This window comes from Drosophila subobscura, chromosome J (genome assembly GCF_008121235.1).
Source record: "Drosophila subobscura isolate 14011-0131.10 chromosome J, UCBerk_Dsub_1.0, whole genome shotgun sequence".
Lineage (NCBI taxonomy): Eukaryota > Metazoa > Arthropoda > Insecta > Diptera > Drosophilidae > Drosophila > Drosophila subobscura.
In genome coordinates this window covers 21,861,610-21,886,948 of record NC_048532.1, presented here as the reverse complement: position 1 = coordinate 21,886,948, position 25,339 = coordinate 21,861,610, and the positions used below count along the sequence as shown (strand labels likewise).

Below are 25,339 nucleotides of genomic sequence, written 5' to 3'. Positions count from 1 at the left end.
TTTGCCATTATTATTATTCCTACAGTTTCATTGGGGGCAGTGGAGGGAGTACGGGAGAGAATCTCTTCTCCTGAACCTTATCAATAAGGGGACTCGGACTCGAGTGCATTCAACTGTTGTGGGCCACAGAAACTACATGCAAATGTACATACATACATACATAGTGTATAAATAAAAGGTGGCTGGCTAGAGAGGGAGCGCGAGCTTTTAGGATAGTTTCGTAACAGAAAGTGGGAGAGATTGGCAAGTGGCATTCAATTCAAGCGGCCCGCAAGGCAATGCATCACCCCATTTAAAGACACCTTGGGCCTGGCAGAGAGCGAAGCGAACGCTGTCAATGTCCCCCAACGTCCATGCCCCCCATGGATGAGATGGGATGGGTGGTTTGGGGTGGGGTGGCGTGGCATGGACGGATGCCGTGCACTGAATGTCGACTGATTCTGTACCCCACACGACCTGGGCAGGGAGGAGAGGAGATCTGTTGTTGCTGCTGCTGCTACTGCTGTTGTTTCTTCTCTCGTGCTTTTTGCGTTCCACTGATAACATTTGCGCCTTTGGAGTGCTGGTGCTCTGATAACGGTAATGACGTTATCGTCATAGCGTCATCTTTGACCAACACATACATGCATACACACATGCAGGAACACACACACACACACACTTAATCAAGCAAGCGATTTGATTCCATGCCATTTTAGCACTTAATTAAGAAATAACATGAACAAAAAATAATAATCAACAAAAGCTAGCAATCTTGTACTTCCCTCCCTCTCTCTCTATCAGTGTGTCTCACTCTCTCTGTTTCTGTTTCTCCCTTTTGTTCATTCTCCACGTTTCAGTTTTGGCGCGGGCCAAAGTTGTTTTTGGTTAACAGTTGGCTACAGTCGCACCTCGCTATGTAGTTTTGAATATTGAAAGCTCAACCAACATTTTTTCCATACATTTTTGCGAATTGTCTCTCTGTCGTACTCTCGAGTGTCTTGCCAACATATCCATTAAACTCTGTTCTTCTATATGAAGCCTGACAGTGTCTGCTTCAACTGTTTGTTTTTCTCCCCTAGCGCTTTGTGCTTTGCCCTTCCACACGCTTATACATACATACGTTCCATTACCACATGTGCGGCGGCGGTTTGCCCTTTACCGTTAGCAGCCTGTTGCTGCCAGAGTTTATGCGAAGAGAGAGCGCGCGCTCTCTCTGTCGGGGATCGAACTCTTGCTCTCTCTCTCCCTCTCTCTTGTTAATTGGTTTTGCGGCTGTAAATATCGAAAACTTGATTTTGGAATTACGATATCTGCTTGTATTATTTATTAACCAAATACTGACGTCTTCAGCATATTATTATTTATTTTATTTATTCTTTAATCTGCGACGCTTCCGTCTCTCTCCCACCGTCGCACATGTTCAAACAATGGACCTGGAGAGTTAAGGAACCGTAGCTCTAAAAGCTGAACATTTCTATGGCAGCCAAACAAGACAAGTCTGATGTTGAAAGTTATTCTTTTACCCATGCCTAAATTTGATAGGATTATCGAAAGGTCACCCAGGTGCCAGAAAGACATAGCCGTCTCGACGGTTCGATCATCTGCATGGGCATCAAGCGGAGTAAAGTATCTCCGGCCCCTGGCAGTTATTCAATTTGCCTCATTGAACTTTGACTACAAAATTTAGCACACACAAAACACAAACTGCGCCGCGCTTATTAACAAAGACACTAACTACAGTACTCGTACATGTTCCAGTATCCCAGTGTGGGTAAGCGCCTCCAGAGAGTGTGCTGTGTGTGAGAGAGTGTGAGCCAGCGAGCAATTAATAAATGTGCTTGATTATTATTTTTTTTTCTTCTATAAATTTACATAATTTTACGTGCAATTATTCGCACATTGAATAATGCATGGCATGCGTCCCACGTAAACGGCATTTGCAAAAGAGGATAGCGGCCCCTTGGGGTCTCTCTTCCAAATCGAAATCGAACAGGTGGTTCCGGGTGGTTTCGGCTATTTCTATGGATACTAAAAGATGGAAAAATACTTAAGAGTTTATTCGACTTAAACAGATCTTTTTAGAGTAAAGTTACCTTGAAGATTGTTCTTTAAAAATCTCCTTGCAGTTTGAAACAAATCTGGATGGTTTCTTGGACTTTAAAATCAAATTTAAGATTTATTTGAAACAAATAACTGTGTTATTACATTGAATATAATCTTATGGCTGATTCTCCTCTGGTTGGTTTCTTGTTTGTTGCTGCAGTTGATTTATCGTTATTTCATAAGTGTAATCATATATTACATACACAATTACTTAGTTTGTATTTGTATAATAATATAATAGTATAATTTATAATTAGCGTTTCACTTTCTTAACTATTATAGTTATTATTATTATTATATTTCTTTAAGTTTTTTGTTGCATTTTAATTTATAAGTATATTTTTCGTTTAAACACAAAACAGCAAGGACAAAAGACTTTTAATTCTTTTTTTGTTTTGTTTTGTTTTGTGTATATTTTATTTGCGCGTTGCCCACATAAATTACATTTATAATTACATATATATTTCTCTTCTCTTTTCTCTTTTTTTGTTGTCGATTTTTTTCTTGCGTTTTTTGCCTGTAAAGATTTCGCTTTTCTCTCGCATTTAAGTTTAGTTTATAACTAGGGTTTTACATCGATAATTAAAAAAGGGAAATCTTGCAAAAACATCGCGGTTACTAATATTAACAATTAGATTATCTTTAGATATTTATATATGTATTGTATATAATCGTATGTGTATAAGTTCTGGTACTCGAATCAAATAAAACATTTCCTTTTTTGCACTTTAGAAGTTTTTAGTTTTGTGTGGCTTTTTCTTTTCTTGTTACATTTATTAAGTAGATTAGCAATGAGGGTTCTTCTTTTTTTTTTTTGGGATTTTCGGGGGCTTGTATTATCTATAAACAATGTCTATTATATGGGGTTTCGGATCGCTCTATATCCTAACTATTCCACTCTCCTTATTGTTTCTTGCAGGCCATTTGAATTTTCCGTAGTTATTGAATTGAATAAAATTAACAAAATGTTATGCTATGTTTACACGAGGCTTTTCATGAGTACCTGAAGTTTAAGCCGCAGCTTTTTATGTGCAGACTCCGGACCCTGAAATGTACTTCGTGTAGACACACTTTTGGTAGACTTTGTTGTAAGTGTTGAAAAACGTTTTGGAAATATCTTTACTATCTATCTATTTATTTATTTATTTATTCAGGTTAAAGATTGGTAGTAAAAAATGTGGTTTTGTTTTCCTTTTCTAGTTTTGAGTTCGTTATATATTTTGATTCTTGCTTCGTAAAATTTGTCGTAGCAGTACACTGCTTGGAACAGGTTGTTCCAATTGTGAGCTGCACTTGTGCCTGAGGACAGCTATAGCTCCCTGTCTGATCTATCAATTATATATATATCTGTATATATATATTTATTTAGCTATACGTATATGTCTGTTTGTTATATACTCGTTTATTTAATTTTGTGATACTGCGTTCATGAAGAAAGGATCTCGAATGTATTTTATCGTTTTGTATTCGAACAGTGCTTGGCGATTGGTGCCGGGGCTGGGCTCTGGGCGTTAAATATAAACTTTACAGCACTGGATAGGATCGGATCGGGGTATCGTTTATGCGGTCTTAAATACTAATAATTGCTTCGACGGCACATTGGGATTATATGGAAAAAGGTTTCATTACACTTCTATATAATAGGTGTGTGTTTATGTACCTTGTTGCTGGATCGTTAACAGAATAGAAGACTGGCAAAAGGTATAGATTTGATATCTGCATAGCTAGAATAGTTGGATAATGTACAGGAATTGTTTCTTAGTTTCCGTTTCCGCTTCCACTTCCGCTTCCCGGCTTCGTTCTATCTTTCCTTCTTGTATAGAGAATATAATTTTGGTCGTTGGTCTAAGACACTTTTTGGTTTCAATCCTTAGTCGGGTTTTTGTTGTTTACTTTTCTTTTTAAATCTTGTTTAAGATATTGTTATATACAGAAATTAGAGTTTAAGTAGAGGTGTTTAAAGAGTGAGCTTATGTGCGTAGTTAAGTAAAATCTGAGACTCGCTGTAAAAATTGGTTTAATATTTTATCTCTTCTTCCTTTAAGGGGTGCGTTGATGTTGTTGCTGTGGGGTTGTGGGGGTTGGGGTTGGTGTAAAAAGACACTCAAGTACACTTAGGGGTTAACGATTTGTTTTGTTTTTTGTTTGTTTAAGAGCTAACTACAAAAGCACGGACGATGACGATAACGATAACGAGAACAATAACGATAAACATGGCGATATACCTAGAGGAAGAAGTTTCGCACCTCCTCATCCAGGTCGCTGGAGTCAACCAGATCATCCATCACCCCAGGTACGAGCTGTTCGATCGTCTCCAGCTCCAGCTCCTTCTTATCCCTATCCGCGGCTGTTGCTGCTGCCTCCGCACTGCTGCTGATGGTGTTGGTGGGCGGTGGGACAACAGACTCCGGCACGGAGTCCAGCAACGCCTCGTAGGTATCCTCCAGCAGCACTCCGCTCTCAATGGCCGCAACAGCCTCCTCATAGTATCAGTTGAGGTCGCGCCGGAAGCTGTCCTCGATATTGGGATCGGCAATCATTATGGGATTCTGATCGGACAGCATCTGCAGGCCGGCCACATCCATCTGGCCGAGATCCAGGTCCAGCGAGTCAAAGATCTCCCGTGAAAAGTCCGCATTGGAGGAGTAATCGCTGAATATGATGGCCGGTATATTCGCGGTTGCATTGGTCTGATGGTGATGATGGTGGTGCTGTTGCTGCTGCTGGGGCTGGTGGTGTTGCTGCTGCTGTTGTTGTTGATGCTGGTGGTTCATCAGTAGTACATTTGTGTTGCAGGCGTTATTGCTCACTGGGGAGCTGCTTGAAAGCGGCGAGTTCGTGTGATGTGGCGAATGCATCGGCGAGTGATGTGGCGAGTGGTGCAACGAGAGCGACAATTGCTGTTGCTGCTGGTGTTGTTGCTGTTGCTGGTGATGTTGCTGATGCTGCTGCTGTTGTTGTTGATGATGGTGGTGATGCTGTTGGTGCTGCGGTGAGGCCTGTCCCGACATGGGTATGGGCAGCGGTGAGCTGGGGCATCCCAATGGCGAGGGTATTGGTGAGGCGGCAATCGTCAGAGGATCACCACCGCCATTCGATCCACCGCCAGCGGTGCTACTACTATTGTTGTTGGCGGCTCCATTCAGATTACTGCTACCATTGTGCGGCGATCCCACGCCATTGCTGTGCCCATTGTTGTTCAGGTTGTTGTTCATCCTCCTCAGGTTGTTGTTATTCGTCCCGCCCTCGGGACTGCCGCTCAACTCGTTAAAGTCCAGCAGCTCCTTGTTGTGATAGGGACCATTGGAGCCGTTGGTCAGACCAGCTCCTCCATTGCCACTACTGCTGCCTGGACCGCCGCCACTCAGGTCATCAAAGTCCAGGGGCACAAAGTTATTGGCGAATCCCTGCTGCTCCGGCGACGAGTTGCTGTCGCCCAGCGAGAAGATCTCAAACTGATTGTGAAACGAGGTATTCAGACTGTTGTAGGAGGCATCGAACTGCTGCTGCGGTTGCTGCTGCTGCTGGGATTGCTGTTGGGACTGCTGCTGCGACGGCGATGGCTGCTGCTGCTGCTGGCGGATGGGACTGGCCGGGGCACTCGAGTGCAGATCCGTGGCGGATACGCTGCTCAGGAGACCCGGCGAGGAGCGTGGACTAGGCGGATTCGGTGGCTGGCGGTAATCGGTGAGGTTGGCCGAGGACGCAGAGTTGTTGTGCGGCCCCAGGGTGGGCAGCGGACTGAACGTGCCGCTTGCCGCAGCCGCCTGATTGGTGGCCAGGTTGGTGAACGACAGGTGAGGCGATGTGGAGGGCTGTTGCGTCGTGTTATTTGTTCCCGTTCCCGTCCCTGACGCATTGGCGGACGTCGGCGAGTGCTGCTGCTGGTGGTAGGGCGAGCCGGGACCTCCTGCTCCTCCTCCGGCTGGACTAAACGGACTGGGCGACTGATCCCGGTCGCGTCTGTGATTGTGCGGTGACATGACTGGCGAAAGGGTTTGCTGCAGTTGTTGCTGCTGCTGCTGCTGCTGCGGTGGCTGTTGTGGTTGTTGTTGCTGCTGCTGGTGCTGTTGCTGGGGGGCATAGTTCTGTAGCGCCGTGAGATCGGGCAGGGAGCCTGTGTTGGCGTAGTTGGCCTGATCCTGGAGCGGACGAAACAGCGAGTTGGAAAATTTGGCGTTGTATGGCGTGTTCTGTTGCTGCTGCTGCTGCTGTTGCTGCTGATGCTGCAGATGTTGGTGCTGTTGCTGCTGCTGGTGCTGCAACTGCAGCTGCTGGTGCATCTGATGCTGCTGCAACTGCTGCTGGAGATGCTGCTGCTGTTGTTGCAGCTGCAGCTGGTGGGGCTGCAGCAGGGGCGGCTTTCTCCGCTGTGCCTGCGGACTGAAGCTGCGTCCTATGTGGTGGTGCGGCGAGTGAGATCGTTGGTGGACTGTCTGTTGCTGCTGCTGCTGTTGCTGTTGCGGCGACTGCTGCAGGTAGTTGGCGTGCAGCGCGTTCATGTCCGTGCCGAAGCCTCCCGCCTCGGCGGCCACGGCCATGTTGAGGCTTTGGTGCAACGCCGAATCCGAGCTGGAGCGGCGCCACAGACTGTCCGACGTGGGTGGTCCCAGCAGGTGTGGATTTGGCTGGCCATTGTCCATCGTCTGTGGCGTTGTGCTGCTGCTGCCGTACGGCGAGCGATCCTGTTTCCGTTCTGAGGGTCTCCTCATGGGTCCCACGCCCACGCTGCGACCCCGCGACTCGCGATAAGCCGTCGGGGATCCTCCTCCTCCTCCCGCGATGCCATCTGGCGAAGCTCCACCGCCGCTGGCCCCGCTGCCAGAACCACTGCCTCCTCCGCCACCCGAGCCGTTTCCCGCTCCTGGCGAGGAATTGCTCACCTCCTGGCCACCTCCCAGGCACTCCAGTATCTTTTGTGTGGCCGGCGTCTCGTCCCGCTTCGTGGCATAAACCTCCTTCATGATCCGCTCGAACTCTGCGGTGCCCTCGGCCTGCTTCTGCTTTTGCAGCGCAATCTTTTCGCTGAATTTGCGAGGATTTGCCATTGTGCCGCTGGTTCTGTGACGAGAGAATCACTTTAATTACGAGGGAAAAAGTATCATAGAGTTGGACAGGGGCTTATAGCGCGAGAATTGTGTTTGGCTTTGGGTTTGAGTGTTCGTTTTGGCCGCCTCCTGTTGATATGAAAGGGTATACGATTACCCATTGTATCTCTATCATCGGAACTATATTTCCTTCATCTCTAGAACTGATTTAATCTTCTCTTTTAAGCGCCCCCTTCGTATTTATCTTCGTTCCATCTACCTTTATCTTTTGGAGAAGGGCATGGAAATGTTTTTGCCCGTGGCTTCTCTTCTTTTTGTCTGTATTTTATCAATTTGTGAGTGAAACAGCTTTGCTGATAACGTAGATACAGATACAGATAGAGACACACCTAAAGGGGGACCTCGACCATGGGACTCGAATTTCGCATTCGAATTTGTTTTTTTGGATTCGCACATTTACCGCTTACCCGGTACGGTGTGCCCGGTCTCCGGCACATGCGTTCTCTTTCTCCTTTCAATGCCATTGCATAACAGGTCTTGTATGCATGCCACTGTGCGTGTCTCTCTCTGTGTAACTGTGTGTGTGTGAGTGAGTGTTGAAAAAGGGCGGGAAAGCTGTTGCCGACGAGCAAAGTAAACAACAAGTTTTTATAGTTCTATGGAACAACGCTCTTGGGAGTGAGCGTCGCCAGCTTGAGTGATTCCCCAGAGACAGAGAGAGAAATAGTGAGAGAGAGAGGGGGAGAGCGCTGCCCCACCTGCAGCTGCATTATGCAAATGTCGCGAATTGCGTAGCAAACGAAATAATCTTTTTTTTGTCTTTCTTTTTTTTTTGCTGCATTAATTTATTCCGGTTCCGCGGCAGTGCAAAGTTGAGGTTTTTCTCCATTTATTTTTGAAGGGCATTTCAAAACCAGCCACGCTCTCCGCGCTTGTTCGACTCGAGGGGAGATTATGCTCCACATATGATCCGAGTTAGGGCCCAGCCCCAGCCACAAGTCTCAGTGCCAGACATGGCCATAAACCAGTTTTAGCCAGCAACTTTTTTGTGACAACTTTTTCAACAAAACAGAAAAGATGATGATGTTCATCATAATCATCAGATGCGAGCAGCTCTCACAAAAGGTTGGGGGGAAAAAAAAGCGCTCAACAGATCGCGCGACTTCGGAACGAGCGAGCGGAACAGAACAACAGGCAGAGCAGCGGCAGGCTGGCAATCTAACACGCCCGAAATCGGTCTTTATCTTTATCTTTAACAAGACACACACTCGTACAGCTCCACAAGGGAGGAGACACGACCCAGTAGACTCTGTAGTAGAGCAGAATGCACCGTCATGTTGCTGATGGGTTGGTTCTCTGGTTCTTATCTAGGGTTTGGCCAATAGACACATGTACACACTCGTGTGTTGGATCTTTAGAACTTCAAAGCGAATGCGAGTTAAGTTTATATGTTTGCATAGAACGATGACAAATCCAACATTCTTTTAAGCAAATGAGCTACACTGCTGGGAATTGCATTGGCTCCCCATTAAATACATATAAAGGAAATTCCCATTCTGTGGGGTGACTTAATTCCCACACCTTTGACATACATTTGCCCAAAGCTCTTGACAGCAGAGCGGAAGTAATTGTATTTATCGATTAACAATAGTCAGAGTACCGCAGCGAGAGATTTCCCATAGCCAAGGATTGCATAGCTACACAAGAAAATGTCTCCAGCTGCTATAAAGAATATGTGTTTCCCTCATTACCTGTCCAATAGCCAGTGTCCCACTTTTCAGTTTAATAATTAATTCATTCTAGAGTTTCTGGGGAACTTGAGTCGGGAGTTAACACACTTTTGGTTAGGAAATGACTAAGTTGTTGTTGTTTTTGGGAAATATTTGAGCTGAACTTGTTAATTCTAGCTAAATGATGACGCATTGACTTAGACTTGGATGTTTTGACATGGATAATACAAGCGTAATCTATGGAATGATTGACCAATGATGGTCAAATCGATGATTAATCGTAGCAGATATCGCAGAGCGCAACGATTGCCAGAGTAGGGATACAACTTCCCTTTTGTTCTCTGGTAGAACCCAAAAAGGCTTTCGCTTTTCACAATCAAATAAGGTCCACTCTCAATGTGTAGATCGCAATCTCGATGACTAATCACCGCAGATATCGGAAGTGCACAGCCAATTTCGGCCTAAAGGCATTGCCAGACTCTGGACGGGAATTGCTATTCAGATCACACTCTCGGAAGGGAGAAGGCGGGGACCTCAATTGTGGCCATAAAAAGGCCGAGCACGGACCAGGCCCCCCCGAACAATGGGCGGCACGCAGTGGCACGTTGAAGGGTGTGTGGGGTTGGGTGTTTGCTGGTGGACTGAGCTTGAAAGAGACATCAGAGTGGGGAGAAATATTCCCACGAATCGATAGTGACATTTAATAAGCCAGAGGGACGATAATATTTACTTAGTCCGTGCTCTGTTCCATGTAACTTCCTCTCTGTCACTCCTTTTTCTTCAGAGATCTCTTACTCTCCCGATCGGCCTTTCCACTGCATCCATTGCAGTCTTCTATATTATTATTCCTCTCTTTTAGACTGTGTTTCATTGAACTCTATTTATATCCCTCTCTCTTTCCCCCTGCGTGCTGCAAAAGATCTGCATACATTGTGTCTTCTCCCTCGCTCTGTGTTCCACTGAACTCTATTTATATCCTTCTCTTTCGCTCTGCCTCTCTTTTACTTGTACTCCTTTGGGGTATGGGAATTGATTTGCTTATCAGCTGCGTTCCGTGGAATTTTTGAATAATTGAATTTATCGCGCGGCGCAAACGCAACAAACGCAACCGTTATTTGTCCAACGGCGGAATGGCAGAGCACCGACAAAATACACAGCAAAACAGAGGCGGCAAAAACAAAACGAACACGTGTGGTGGGGGGTTGTGGGTGGTAAGGGTAGTTGCTGTTTTACGGTACTTACATGCAAAGCGCGCGGCTAAGACAACAAAAATTCCCTTGCACAAGAGCGCGACTCTCTCTCTGTGTCGGTATTTGGAGTCCCGCTCTCTCACTCCCTCTCACACTCGCTGTGTCCAGTCAACTCCAATTGGATCTGAGCTTGTTGTTGCCTTTGCTGCCTTTTCTTGATTGAAATCTTATTTAAAAGAATTTAATATTTTTTGGCGCGCAGCTGCTGCTGCTGATGCTTATATGGTTGTTGCTTTTGTTTAACTCTTTTTGCGTATTTTTCTCGTTTTGTTACTTTGCCGCGTTTTTGTGTTGGTTATTGGATTCCGTTTAGAATTCCTATTGGCTTTTATTTAAACGTTATATTTTGATTGGACTAAAACCAGCTTTGATTTTCGGTTGTTTTTGTTGTTGTTATGTGATTAAACACAAAAATCGGCTTCTTCTAATTGGAGTCGAGTCGTTTTAAGTGTTTTTCTTCTTTTTGTTGTTTGCTCGCTTGCACAAACACACGCGCGGGGCTCACGTTTATTGTTTTTTAAAGCAAAACTGCGACGTTTGTGTTTTTCTTTTTGGTTTTTGCGCTCTCTCTCAGCTGCTTTTGGCACTTTTTTTTGTGTATTCTTTTGGTTACCGCACGCCGCCAAAAACGTTTTTTGTTGCGCCTTTGACCTCTTTTTTTTGTATTTCGTTTGTTGCCTTTTGACCCCTTGCCCCTTTGCACAATTTGAGGGGGGTTGTGGGCAGGGGGATTACAGCACGGCGCAGCAGCAGGCTTCAGCGACGGCGTCGCGTTCCCCTTTTATATTGCATTTCCTTGATATACAGTTATTCTTAGGGGGTCGGTCTGCCTCTGCTCCGATTTGGCTTTTGTTTTTCACACACAAACACACGCACACTGAGAGAGGAACACACACACACACAGGCACACACTTTTTTTGGGTGCAGAAGATGTGGGGATATGTGTGTGTGTTTGAGGGGGAAGAGTGGGCCAGGCGCACTTTCAGCAATCTTTTATTATGCTGCTTCTCCTTCACTTTTCCTGATTTTTTGCCTTATTTTCGTGTATTTTGTTATATTTTCGTTGCACTCACTCTCGCGCACAGAACAAAACTTATTATTGCTCACGACTGCTGCTGCTGCTGCTGCCGTTTCTCTTCTTCTTCGCTCATCTTCGTATCTTTTTCGCTGCCTTTTTCGTTCTGCTTTTGCCTCTTACTGGCCTTTGCGATTGTGGGTTATATGCTTTACACCTTGCCCGCTATTGCGCGTTGTATTTTTCATTATTTATTGCACTTTTGTTTTGTTTTTTCCTCAGTTTTTCTCATATTTTCTTCTGCTGCCTTTAACCAACACTGAATTCAGACTAGGGATGATGTATATATATTGATGAACCGACGATACTTAACCTTATCGATACTTTTGTGCGATACTTTCAACGGAAACTTTCTTTGGAGTTTCTTGCAAAGTTAATCTGAGTTTCTCATTGTGTTTTTGTTGAGTACCATGGTTTGGAGTGTGGGTGGGGTGGAAGCACGCAGAACAGAGCACAACGCTCATTTTTGAGTATTTTGAAAATTGCATGTGACCGCAAGGAAAAGCAATAAAAGGTGGGTTGAACACAGCTAGCGGCCTCTTTTCACGGGACATAATTTTAGTAGGTCGTAAGATGGGGACTTATGTTCCTCCAAGAGTGGAACATAATCAACCGTAACCCTGTTTAAGTTTATTGTGGAATCCACAATCATTAAACTCTCCTAATAGCTTTTGGTACATTTAAATTGGTACCCGCTGTTGAGTTGTCTGTACCTTGAAGGTATGTACCATGATAATAAAGAGAGCGGTTCGCATGTGTTGCGACAGATGGCGCTGAACGCCAATTCTTGTGTCCTGTTTTGTCGGCAGGTGTCTCTTTTGCTAGTGTGGTTTTCATGTAGCAGAATTATTTTTAATGCAAAAAACCGTTTCATTTGAATTATATTTGCCAATGTCCGCCGTGGACAATGAATAAACAAAAACTTTGCAAATTTCAATCATTATGCTTGGTATAAGCGTTTATTGCGCTTATATTTGTACCTTAATCAAATCAACATAAACGAGGATTAGGATCTGCATTTATTACGACTAAGAGAATTACAAAATAGATCTCCGAGTATTTTAATAGCAAAACTTCTGCTGCAAAAATGCTTCCCCGATTCTCTGAATAATGTCCAAATTATTCCTATAAATTATCTAAATTAGAATAAAATCTCATCAAGGCAAATACAATTTGATAGTCGTATTAGAAGTGAAAATAAAACTTGAAAAATATCGTTCTGCTTTTGTGGCATTTAAATTGCATCAGCAAATACATTCATTCAGGCCAGCCTGTCCCCTGCCCCGAGTGCTGCCTGCCTGCCCGGCCTGCCACTGTGTGCGTGTGGGAGCGTCTGTTTCCTTTTCCGCTAACATTTTGTGTCTGGTTTCCGGCATTTTGTGTGCGCCATTTAAAATTGTTTTCCCCGATACGAATCTCTCCTTTCTCCTTTCTCCTGCCTCCCCTTTCAACCATCTGTTAGAGGCGAAAATTTTTCGTTTTGCCAGACACTTGAGTCAGGAATTGGAAGCAAATTGGCGGCCTCGGGGCCACCCAGAAATTTAAGGGCCAGGCCGACAAGGAAATAAGGCAATGAGAACCAGAAGAACAAGTAGACAAAGTAGGAGGAGAACTACAAGAAGAACTGGAAATTGCAAGGTGAAATGTGTGCAAGAGATGGAAATCTCTTCGAACTGTTTCCCACCCACTCTCTTGCTCCCTTTCTATGGCCACTTTTGCATGTTTTCTTGTACACTTTTGCATGTTTCCTTGCCCACTTCTGTGTGTCCCGCACCGCACACACTTGCTCTCCTTCATTCTCACATTCCCTTAGCATTTGTTCCATTTACTTTCATAAATATTTGTACGTTTTGTGTACATAATTCATTCATCAAACTGTCAAATGAATGTCATAACTAATAGAGCGGTCGGTCTAGGCGGTCAACCCCCCACCCTACCCATTCAAGGATACCCAAAGGACGGTCGGAAAAAACGCTCAATTATTGAAATGAATTGGGGCAGGGCCTGGACTTGCGTTTATTTCGGGTTAAACCTTTTTGAGGCACTTTCAATGCCTAAAATTAGTTTTAGTGTAATAATAGAGATAAATTATAGGGCCAATTGCGAGAATTTCCTCACTTTTCAATTTTCATTCCCCCAGCAATTGATTTAATTACAAAAATATTACCCTATTACCCTTCTGCTGCCATTGAATAACCTCATTAAATGCCTTTTATTTAGCCAAAAATATCGTTTAATTTCGAATGTGGCAACATGTACCGTTAAATAAATTACCAAAATTTCTATTTTCGCTTCCATTTCAATCAGAATTCACCCAACAGTCAGTCCCCCCCCCAATCGTACTACCATTTAATTAGGCGAGTGGTTTCTGTCCATTTAACGCATATTAATTTTCAACTACTTTATCTCTACCACTCGCAATGGCAGCTCCCTCTGCCCTCTGCCTCCCTTTTACGATGGCCCGTGGCGCAGTCAGTATACCTAGTATTATCATCGTTTCGGCCTGCCACGTTATCATTTGATATTTTTCCAGCACCGCCCCCGCGCAATCACGCCAGTCCAACCAGTCCACGCAGTCCACCACTTGACATTAAATGGTAATATTCGTGCATTGATTTCTCGAAAAATTTCAATCAAAGTTCATTGTTTTCTTCGTCTTTCTTGTCTACTTCTTTCACTTCGAGTCTTCTTCACTTTGTGGTTCCTTTTTCTTTGGCTCTTTTCCTCATTTATTGGAAATTTTGTGTGTGGCACTCTGCCTTCAGTCGAGCGTTTGCATTTTTCGGGAGCAGTAACAATTAAAACTAACGACCGATTGGAGGTACCACACCATTCCCGATCCCGTGTGTGTGTTTTTGGTGTAATAAAAAGAGATAACCAGCTGTGAAATTTAATTTTATGAGCAAACAGCAACAGTGAAAGAGCAACGCGAGTGTGGGAGAGCCGTGAGACCGTTTGAGTGCTGCCCAAACGGGGCACGAATCTGCTTATAAAACACACACACGCAGGGCTGCGAGGCAGCAGCTGTCTCGTTTGGACAGTACTCGAAGGAAGGAGCAGGGAGAAATGCAATGCAAAAATATTAATGATACCCCGCCAGCAGCAACAACAACTGCTATTAAGCAAAGAGAGCGAGAGAGCAGGAGATGGAGCGTCAGTCAGGCTTAAGTCAACATTAAAAGCGGCAAAAAGGAAGGAGAGCGAGAGAGAGAGAGAGAGAGATGCAATGCAAAAACAGCAAATTTTAATGACAGGAAGAGAATGGCGAAAAAGCACAAGAATTATCTGCAATTGATTGCAGTTGTAGGTGGGTGAATGGGCAGAAGGAAATTATTTTTGTATAAACGAATTTATTTACTGATAATTTTAAAGAGTCCATATGCAAAGTGCCATCCTGAACTTTGTGTTAATTGAGAGAAAAGAGAACTTCCCACAGTATCTACTTCAAGTCTTGAAGAGTAAATTCCTTGCCACACGACTGGCAGGCAGCCTCATAAATCTTCGCCATTCAAATTGCTCCCATTGATGGCATGCCACACAATGGCGGCCCAAGACGATGGGCGCTGCTGATGTCCTGATGGCTGGGATTTGTCCATTGTGCGGCTGTCTAATGTCGGGGGAAAAAAAATAGAATTCATCGGCGAAGAGTTGAACCCACTGGAGCGTTAATAAGCTCCACAAAAACAGGAACAACGTAGGATACTTGCAACAACAGCGCGGCTCGCCGAGTGGCAGGCAATCTATGCTGGTTGTCAGGACACAGTGTGCGGCGTGGGGGAAGGGAAATTGGAGAACGGGCAGGGAAATGGTTTTACTCTACCGCAGTGTGTCCTCACAGAGATTTTGGGCTATTTCGAGGGGGCTTTTCAAATGTCAACGAAACGTTTTTCAGCTCTTGAATTTGGCAAAATTCTGTACATGAGGGTATTAAACCTGTAGCCAAGAGGCAGTAAAATCAAGATTAACGTCAATCAATTGACATTAAGTGGGAGCTCAGATACTCGTATTATTAATTTATATTTATACAAAATCAAATCGTTGGTGACTTGCTAATTTGATAACCAGTTTTAAAACAAACAAGCCAGCACTCTCAGGTGTTCCTCAAGATTATTCCCAAAGAGCATCTAAAGATCGTTGGGGGTCTTTCCTCTTGGTGTCTGCCAACTTTTGCCTGTCTATCAAATAAATTGACGGAATGAAAGCCAACCGAAGGCCAACTGCCGAGACTCGGCTGCTGCCTTCTTGTTGCTTTCATGGCAGACAATTGCATCGACTCCCGGCTCCTGCCTGCTCCTCTTTCGTATTATTCTCTGCCTCACAATGCCCGGGCCAAGATGCTAGCTCCTTCATTGTATTAATAACTTGACGCTGCCTGAGCTGAGTGCACATTTTCTGATTCTCGTTCCTTCTAGGATATAATGGCAGACAACAGGCACAGCTCGGGGTGGCTGCTGCAGCTCTTTCTGGCTGTTTCATTGCTGGCTTCATTACCGGAGGGAGGCGCAACAGGAGGCATACCCCCAGAGGCGCCACTGCCAGGGCAGGAAGTTTTGGCTGCAGTGCCCGCATCAGGTAAGCATCCTCAACAATCTCTCACACTCCCTGCCACTCCTTGATGCTCCAATTATCACGCATACGCACTGTGGTCTCCAGTGGCAGGTCAGGTGGGGAGGAGCTAGGGGGAATGTGAATGTCAACGTATTCTTAATTGGTATTTCGGTCTCCGGCCACATTTTGTTGTGCCAGTTTTCAATCTGTGCGCGCTCTTTTTTTTTGCTTCTTTTCTGTTTCAGTCTATTCCACGGAGAGCCCGAAAATAACTCAAGTGTCACTCGACAACGAAGGAAGAGAGAGAGAGCGAGCAAGCACAGCGCGACAGCTAAGCTGAGTGTGGAGCAGGGGCTCAGGGTTCACTTGGAGGGGCGGACAGGCAGGCAGGCAGTGAAGTGCAGCAGCAGCAGCAGCAGCAGCAGCAGCAGCCAACAGCAGCAGCAGCAGCAGCAGCAGCCAACAGCAGCGCAGGCACTCAACCGAGCATGAATGCTGGCGGACAGTGGACACATGGCGGGAGGGAATACCAACACTCCATTTGTCACTGTTTCCCTTAGCGTGTGCACACCGTACCTTTATTGCTGGTCGCGCGTTTTGTGTGACACTATTATCCCCACTTCTTCTTCTAGTTTTTTTTTGTTGCTGCTGCTGCTTGCTTTTCCGCTGTTGCCGTTGCTGTTGCATCCGCTTGCTGCCGCTGACAAGAGCCTTTGCCTGTTCCAGTTGCAGCTCCCACACCATCGCCACATCTTGTGCCGCCTTGCAAAACCGTTTCCGTTGCAAGGGGCACCATTCTGATGTCACTAGTGTCATTTGTCACGCGTTGTCGCTGTTGCTGTTGCTGTTGCTTGGTTGTTGTTGCTGTTGTCGTTGTTTGTTTGCTTACCGATGCGTGGCCTATGTTGCACACTGCCATGCTGCCACGTCTTGCCTTGTCAACACACACACACACACACACAAACAGACACAGACAAGCTCTGGGTGCATGTTGCTTGCTTCCTTTCGCGGCAAAGTTTATTCTTGGCATCATTAAGCCTCGACGACGACAACACTTAACACATATTGTTGCCACATTGTCTGTCTCTCTACACCTCCGCCCTCCCCTTGACACCAGTCGCCGCTTCACCCCGCCCCGCACTTCGTTCTACCCCCTTGCTCTTGGTCACAATTGAGGATAAGTAGTGCCAAATGCCGGGGAAAGCCATTAAAATGCAAATTTCTAGTGGTCACGTGATGAGGCTGGCCAAAAACACTTTGACAAACATTCGCCACACCCACCCCCACCGCAGCAGCTGCAATTCAACTTGGCCCACATACAAAACAGAGACAGAGCGACAGAAGAGCAGATAACTAAAAAAAACTCTAAAAAAATAGAAACAAAGGGAAACAGAATCCATTTATACCCTGGCTAATGTCTTCATGCTAAGGCTTCGATTTGTATGACTAACTTCCCACTCTGCCATTTATCAGTCATTTATCTATATTAGACGAAGCAAAATGCTCTTTCTGGAGTCATATTTGCAGTTCTCTCTTCCCGCACTTATATTATTATACCCCCTGCTAGGGTACCATACTCATAAACAACCTCAAAGCAGCCAGCGAACAGCCAGGATGACAACCAACTGACACTAACTCAACAGCCAGCAGCAGCAGCAGCAGCAGCAGCAGCAGCAGCGGCACCAGCAGGGCACTGCATCATCGGCGACTTTCGTTTTTAAGCACAACAAAAAAAGTTCCACTCACTCTTTGTTTTTGGGGTTTTTTTCCGCTTTCGTTTTCGCATTTTCCGCTTTCCATTTGGCCGTCTGACATTTTGGGTCAGTTGTGGCATTAATTTTGCGCTGAGTTTTATTTTTTTTTTGCTGGTGTGTTTTGTGTTTATTCCGGAAAAACTTTCAACTTTAAAATGTGTGATTTATTGCCGTAGAGATGCAGCGGAAACTTTTTTGCGGTGCGTTAAACATGGCGTATGATTAACGTCAACGCGGGCGGCGTATGCGTAACGGCAAAGCGAGGGAGTGGAAAGAGCGCCAGCAACCTCTCAGCGACAGCTCAAAGCTGGCAAAAGCGGGAAAAAGCGAAAAGGAAGAGGAAAACTTCGTGGCAAAGCGAAATCTGAACTGCAGTTGGAAATGAGTTTCAAGTTGACGGGAAGCATAAATCGCACACAAGTTAATTAAATAAGTTCTAAACCACAGCTGGAAAAGAAATGAAAGTTATTTCAAATCAATTTGAAAAGCTAGAGAAGCTGCAGATAAGTTACAGATTCAATTGATTGATTGACGGTGTCAATAGAATGAATATAATTGGCAGTAAATGCGATAAATTTGCACCTGAAAGCTGTCCCTTCGCTTGCACAGCAATCCCTTGGGTAGCTCAATGAAGCTCCTTTGGCATATTCCACTATTCCCCTCATTCCACGGCGGAAATTAGAAAGTCATTCCCTTTAGCCTAATGGCATTTGCCTGACTACAAATAAACAAAAACCCTTCTCAGACCCTTTGGGGGTTTTTGTCAATCATCAGTGCTTGCCTTTTTCCTGATTTGCCAAGCAATTTGATTTCATCTGATGATTGTAGCGAGGAGAATGTTCTTCTGCGTTTTGCCCTAAATGTTCGTGCGATTGATTGCCAGCTGGCAGTGTGATTCCTTTCGAGCCTTTTGTCTCGCTGCCTGTCTTTCTGTCCATCAAAAGATGTCTAATGACTGCAATTCGAGACGCTTATCAAAGATTCATGTGCGCATTTGCCAATCACCTGCAGAGCGGATCAAATTTCCTTTCTCTTTTCACTTTTGCTTTCCAACCCACCTTTCTGCCTTCCTTTTTTTCTCTCTGCACCTCCTCCCCTGATGCTCTGCTTGCTTTCTGTGGGAATTGCACTTAGCTGACAGTAAGTAGCTGTTGAACTCAAACAAAATGCTTGGCGTACAATCTGAGAACAAAACAAGCTCTGAAGCAGGATACTTCAGATACTTGTAGTCGAGTACTTTGGGAATTGGTTTGGACGGGGACCGAGACAGAGACTGGTAGAAGGAAATGGCTTGGATTGGAGTGTTTTAAAATTAAATTTCTTGCTTAGCCAGACACTTGAAAATGGCCAGTATTACTGCCGCACTTTCTATCTGATTGCAGGACGCGTCAGTTTTTTGCTTTACCAATTAGCCTTGGCCATAAATTCAGCGGCCACGGGCCTGGAACCTCAGACGATACAGGAAGTCGAATGGGAGGTGGAGCAGGAACACCAAGAGGAGCTGTTTCAGGAGTGGAACACGGTCACGGATCCCCACTGGCTGGCCGCAATGGCAAATGAGTATCAGGTAAAGAGCTTTCCCCTCCCCACAATCCCATTCCCGTTCCCGTGTCGACATCGGTAAGCCAGATAACTCCTGCCAACATAAATCACGCTGCTGCACCTCCTCCTCCTCCTCCTCCTACTGTTGTTGTTGCTGCTTAACTTTTGGATCCTTATTCCGCTGCGGCTTCTACTTCCTTTTTTTTATACATTTTTTTGTAACTTTGCCCCGGATATCTGTCAGAGCCTGTCTGGCATAGAGTGGGAAGTGGAGCCGAGTCGAGCCGTGGAGGCGTCTCCTTCCGGGCACGTGACCTCTCGGTGGTCACGCTTCAGTGCCACAGGATTTCATTTACAGCCAAGAGGCACGCCACGTCTATGTCACAGGATTGAAAACAATCAGGCAGCCGCTGAAGATTTATCAGTGCCCGAACAAGCCATCGAACACGGCGGCTATGATAGCCGATTAGGACATTTTGGAGGGGTTTTACCTACCTAAAATAATGGATAAAAATCAATTTGTGGTTTACAATGTATCATTCATATGAGGATATACCTCAAGAACTTCCTTGGAGACTCTCCAGCCACAAATGATTTACTCCTTAGGTGTCTTTTCCTATGATTCACCTACCAAATCGGCTTAAGGCAAACCCGATTCAAAATTCATCGTTTTTCGCACATAATTCTGTCATCTGCGCACTAGAAAGAACACTCTGCACAATGCCAAACCAATTTAGGTGCTGGAGCAACTCTTCTTTGTGATTTTGGCTTATGGCAAGCATAGAGAGTTTCTAATTAACGACGGCATAAATAGATGCAATATCGTGCTGCAGTCTAAGGCTAGACATTGTCCTGGGTATCCCACTTTATTTTGCAATTTATTTCAGGCGTTTCTTCGTTTCTTTGGTTAAAAATTTAAATGGCAGCTCCAAAGGAGGGAATTGCTCTTGTGATTCGATGGCTGCTGCTGCTCCACCTCTGGTCTTTGCCTTTTTATGCATTGCATTTTTGCATGTTGCTTGTCCCGCTTAGAGACATCTGCTTTCAATTTTGTAGATTGTCTCTCGCACACACAAAAAAATGCAAATTTTATGCCAAACAAACGGCACAGATACGAGTAGATGGAGAGGGGGGCGGCACTGCGTGTCTGACCGTCTGCGTTTTGGTCCATGTTCCTGTATACTCGAAGAGCGCTTTTCTTTGTCCTTGTTAAGCATTCAAATATGTATTTCATATTAACAAGGAAAGACCTTCTGGCACTGCTGCAGTATCTTATTCTAAAACTTTTTCTTAGCTTTCCCCTTTGCAACTTCTAACCGTAATTGGTGCACAAAGTGTTCATCCGACGGTTTTGTGGCTCTGTCTTTTAATTTCTATATTCCTAAGCCAAAAGATTCCTATCCAAATCCCAAGCTTTAAATTCAATATTTTGACAAATCCGAGAGAATTTCTCCTTAGGCTTTCCTTGTCAGCAGTGGAAAACCGCTGTTCATTAGGCAGTTGCCACTTCTGTACCATCTCCAGCGAGGCTCTGGCCATCTGCTACCCTCACCTCCCACTGCATTTACCGCACTCTGCCGCTGGTTGTCTGCGAGTAAGCTGGGAGAAAAATGTCCACTTGGGATTACTTTGCTTAATTCAACTGCAAATGAAAATTGTTTGTTCTGTAAATTCAATCTCTTGGTGTCTTGTTGACGTTGTCATTACGCCGCTGTCTGCGCTGGCGGAACGAAGAAGGGAGCGGAGAAGGTAAGGCTCCCTGCCACCTTTTCCTCTTACTTCTGGCTCTCCCCTGCCGACCATTTCCAGGGAGTTCATCAAAGCGTAATCTGCACAAAATGGCGTCACTTCCTTAGCCTTGGCGAAAAAAAAAACAACAACTTTAAGGCTAACTATGACGAAGGCGAAGGAGCCCCTGAGCCTGGCCCAGCTACACCTCCTCCAGCACCCCCCCCTCTTTGCTATCCTAATGGAGTCATAATTCTTCGGCTCGTTAGCAGCAAATACTCGTACTCGTATCTACATGCAACGTAAATATGCTTGCGCCGAAAAGTATGCCAGGCATTTCTTTCGTCCTTTTCACATTTTTTTTGGTAGGCCATACCCTGCAGGCCCCCGGAATCATGTCAGGGACTGTGCCTTGTGGCGGCAAGAACGGGTTAACATAGTGAAAGTTAATTGATTCTGGGAGGAGAGGCTTCCGCTTCAGGCTGAGTTATGACTAAAGCTTAGGGCTTGGCAGTGGACTTGGACTTGGAGGAGGGTTAAGCTCTCCAAAGTGTTATTTTTATTATTATATTTATAAAGTTAGTTGGTTGGTTTAAGGCTTTTATGATTCAATCATATTTGAGGCGTGAAATTTGCTTTATTCCATTTCTAGTAAGAAATACACAAGATCTCCCTCCCTTCTCTTCTCCTTTAAAGTTCCCCCAGCTTTGGTTTCATTCTTTTATCACAGGGTACTCCCAGGTCTACTTTTTTCACCCATTTCCCATGTCACATTCTCCCCATTTTAGCATCTGTCTCTGCACTTGTGTATGTGTGTCTGTGCGTCTGTGTGTGTGCCTGTGTGCGCTTTTCTCGTGTTAAACCTTTTGCCTCTTGGGTATCCGGATGGGCGTGACTGCGCCCCCGCCCCGCCTTAGTCAAGGGCGCCTTGCCACTGGCACTGGCCGATCCAGGCTGACAAGTTGCTTAATTGAAAAGTGTTTTGTTTGGCATGCCACTGGGGGGGCAGGGCCAGCGGCAGCAGATTACCGGAGGGGTGCGAGGCAGGACTTTTCAGAAGCCTCTTTATACTTAGTTCCCCCCTGCAGGTCTCTGCCGCTCTTGGCTGATTTGGCAACTTTTAGGTTCAATAATTTGCTGCTTATTTATGCACGTGCTTTAAACACGAACAAACAACAACAACAACAGCCACAAAGGACTTCCGCTTTTCCATATTCCTCTGCTTCCTCGTTTCTTCTTTTCTTTGGCTTCCGTGATTACGCATAAGAAGCTTTGCGGCAGTGAGGAAGAGCAGCCCCAAAAAGTGCCCCTGCCCTGCCTCATATTTATCACTTTTCCTACTTTTTATTGCTTCCTCTTTCGCATATCACGTTCTCCCTCGTGTCGCCTCCTTCTGCCGTCCCGCCCACTTTTCATAAATAATTATGTTATTTTAGACGCGCTTTTAACATTTTTTTTAGCGGTTATTGTGATTTTTCTTAAAGGTTTGGAAGCTTTTAAAAACTAAAACATTTTTGGAACATTTCAGCCAAAGATATTTTGAAATTATTCCCACAAAAAGTTCAACAAAGTCTAAGGAGAAATTTGCAATTATTTGCAAGTGTATCTGCTATTTCGGCTCTACCTTTTTCCCTTTTTTTTGGTCTCAGTTGCGTTGACTTGAGATAAATTGTGGCAATAATTATCGCACATTTTTCACAGCCAACATTTTTCAACGACTCTCAGCAATTTGATGACAGTTTTCATAATTAAGTCGACACGGCACTTAATGATGCCGTGCCACGCCCTCAGGGGTTCACATCCTGGCACATATGAGCAGCAGCCTTGTGTATTTTTTTTATGTATTTTTAATTAACTTTGCTGTTGATTCGGCAAAAACATTTGTGTAAACGGCGCAGGCAGACTTGCGATGATGAGAAATCATAATAGATTGGAGCTGTGAAGTTTTCCATTTTCCCTCTCCGAGAATTCACAGCTCTAACCATTATTTAGTTAAGGCTCGCCCAAGGCAACTCTTTGCTGTATCTGGAGCCTTGCTACCTGCAAAATTAACCAAATCAAAAGGAACACTTAACGTTGTCTGCCCTGAAGGACTCTCTATCTTTCAGTCTCACTGCCTGCCTGTCTCTGTCTGTGTCTGTGTCTGGTCTTTTGTGCTGCTGCCTCTTAAGAGCAAGTGTTTGTCTGTCTAATTGGTAAATTTAATTAGCCATCTACTGGTAGCCCAGGTCGCCCGTTGGCCTGGTCGCCTGGTCACCTGGTCACCCGGTCACTCGTTGCCCCACGAATGTTTGTGTTTATTTTCAACACAGTGCAGTGTGAAATTCCATTTTCTGTACAAATTTAATAAGCACGTTTCCCAGGGAAACATATTTTGGCTAGGTAAATTTATAGACTGTCGCTTTGCCCGAGGACCCCGGCCCGGCCCCAGCCCCTGCCCCGTTGGCATTCTGCTGCTGATTTTGGTTCTGTTTTCTGGCCAAAGGAAACTTTAGTTTACCTTCCGCCTTAGCTCTGACGTGCACGGAAATGCAACACTCTGCAGTGCACCTCCCCCCATGGCAGTCAGCCGAGGCCCTGCAGCGAGGGAAGATTTAGTAGTTTCGGGCAGCGAAAAGCAGAAAGAACTTTGCTTCCGTTTTTATTGCTTCCCCAGCGTTTCCTGCTGCAAATAGTTTTCGTTGTACCTTTTGCAAAGCTAACTTTGAGTTTGCCTTGGAGATTCCTTGTATATATATTCCTCAATTAACCCTCTTTGCACTGGCAAATGTATAACACGGCTAAACTGCTTTGCCGTTGTTTACTGCAGTTTTCAATTAAGCTGCCAATGTCCGCCCTCCTGGTTCACTCTGTCGGCACCTGTCGCCTTGTTGGCAGCTTCCCTTTTTAATTAGTTGACAAACTTGCACATTTTTATCGCCGCTTGTTCATTTTACTCGTGCCAGAGCTAGCCCGCTCTCGGTTCTACCCCTTTCTGCGCTCTCTGGTTCTCTTATTAATTCCATTTTGCACTTGTAATTGCCAGTATATATCGTTTCGCATCGCTCATACGCAGCGTTGCACCGGAAATTAATTTCCGTGCGCTTTAAACAGTACAAGTAAGAGCACAGGAGGCACGGGGAGCGACGGTCTAGCAGTTTCCTTGACAATGTCATGGCCAGAAGCGTGAAGACGGGGACTACCCTTTCCCACATATATCACATAATAATCCCTACCCCTTTTTTGATTGCAGAATGTGCCGGTATATGAGACTTTCCAAGGGGACCTGCAGCACTGGCTAATGGATAGTTATGGCCTGAGTGCCACGGATGTGTACCGCAGCTGGAATGGGATGGAACGGGCCCGCGCCAGGGGCGGCCCGAGTACTCCCACCCAAGTGATCTGCTCCGCCGATGGACAGTGCTATCAAGTGAGCCAAATCGTCACCGCCTGCTGTCCGTTCTGAGCACTCAATAAATGCGTTGCAAAAACAATCGAAAGGAAATCATAAATTTCTGGGACACACACGGCCATCGATTGCCAGCCAGTTCCGGCATTGTCCGCAATGAGACCATTAAAAGCCGTTGCTCTTGCGGCCGACCACGACCAAACCAGTTTGCTGTTGGCCAGATGTGGCTCTGTGGGGGTGGTGTGGGTGTATGGGGGCTATAATCGAAAGCGGAAGCTGACAACTGCAATGACAGTTGGCGCTTTATACTCTACGCTGTCTGTTGGGGCAACTAAATGACAGCAAACGGCAGCAGCAACAAATCTTTCGGTGTTCTAAATTTACTTTAAAGTTAAAATTCGGAATAATCAAAGTTAAAGCTTCAATCAAAAGGGAATCCCTTTGCAGAGCATTGCATAGTCGTCTCCGTTTTTGTGCAGCAATCGTACTCCATTGCCGCTTTGAGCTCTTTATGCGTGTCTGCAATCAACGACAACGAATGTTCTCCCTTCTGCCAAATGCGTGCCAAAGCAACAAATAACAAAAAATACAGTGGATGCAAGGCAACAACCAGCAACAACAACTGCAGTGGCAACGCGAACGAAAATCAACATGCAACAGCGAAGAAAAAGCGAAATACAACAGCAGCAACAAATGTCAGTTATTTTTCCTGTTGCTTTTGCCTTTATCGTGCAGCATACTCTGGCAGGGGGTTGTATGGCTCAGGCAGGAGTTTGACGGAAAAACAGAAGAGAAATAAATATACACTGAAAGCTGCCCTCCACTTTGGATCTCCCAATCTGCCAACTAATGTTCATTTAAGTAAAGTGTATCCACTACTTCGTGGCTATCCTGCCCCTCGCTGTCTGTTCTTCCTTGTTATAGCCTCAATTCTCTTTTTTTTGCATTCTCTTTCCGATCTGTGGGGCTGAGAGTGTGTTTTTTCGCCGCCATCGTCGCGCAATTGTTTCGCTGGTAAACAATGTGATTTTCAGCGTGAAATTTCATTCAATCGGCACGGGCACGGGCCACTCGTACTGTCCGCTCGGACCATCTGATGACCTCTTCGCTCCCCCCCCGGCATCCTGCCCCATTGGTGGGCAATTTGTGTGCCAGAAAGTGTGTGGCTCGCAAAAAAATATGTCGAGCGGT

The 25,339-nt window shown here is 45.3% G+C and overlaps 2 protein-coding genes across 4 annotated transcripts; one reads left to right on the top strand and one right to left on the bottom strand.

The window, feature by feature from the left end:
• Positions 1-3,672: 3,672 nt before the first annotated feature.
• On the bottom strand, positions 3,673-11,465 carry LOC117893493 (alpha-protein kinase 1). Its single transcript, XM_034800127.1, has 2 exons — positions 10,106-11,465; positions 3,673-7,146 (listed from the first exon to the last, which is right to left on the bottom strand). Exon 2 carries the CDS (start codon positions 7,131-7,133, stop codon positions 4,575-4,577), a length of 2,559 nt encoding a protein of 852 aa, XP_034656018.1. The 5' UTR covers positions 7,134-7,146; positions 10,106-11,465; the 3' UTR covers positions 3,673-4,574.
• A 2,474-nt stretch (positions 11,466-13,939) lies between these two features.
• Positions 13,940-24,239, top strand: LOC117893465. Of its 3 annotated transcripts, none has more exons than XM_034800084.1 (4): positions 13,940-14,009; positions 15,601-15,760; positions 18,873-19,057; positions 23,993-24,239. In XM_034800084.1, the coding sequence occupies exons 2-4, from the start codon at positions 15,607-15,609 to the stop codon at positions 24,203-24,205; spliced, it is 552 nt and encodes a 183-aa protein (XP_034655975.1). In that variant the 5' UTR covers positions 13,940-14,009; positions 15,601-15,606; the 3' UTR covers positions 24,206-24,239. The 3 variants fall into 3 exon arrangements, with proteins under 3 accessions (XP_034655975.1, XP_034655974.1, XP_034655976.1); XM_034800083.1 differs by having other exon boundaries at positions 13,952-14,037; XM_034800085.1 differs by having other exon boundaries at positions 13,960-14,037; positions 15,605-15,760.
• Positions 24,240-25,339: the final 1,100 nt, after the last annotated feature.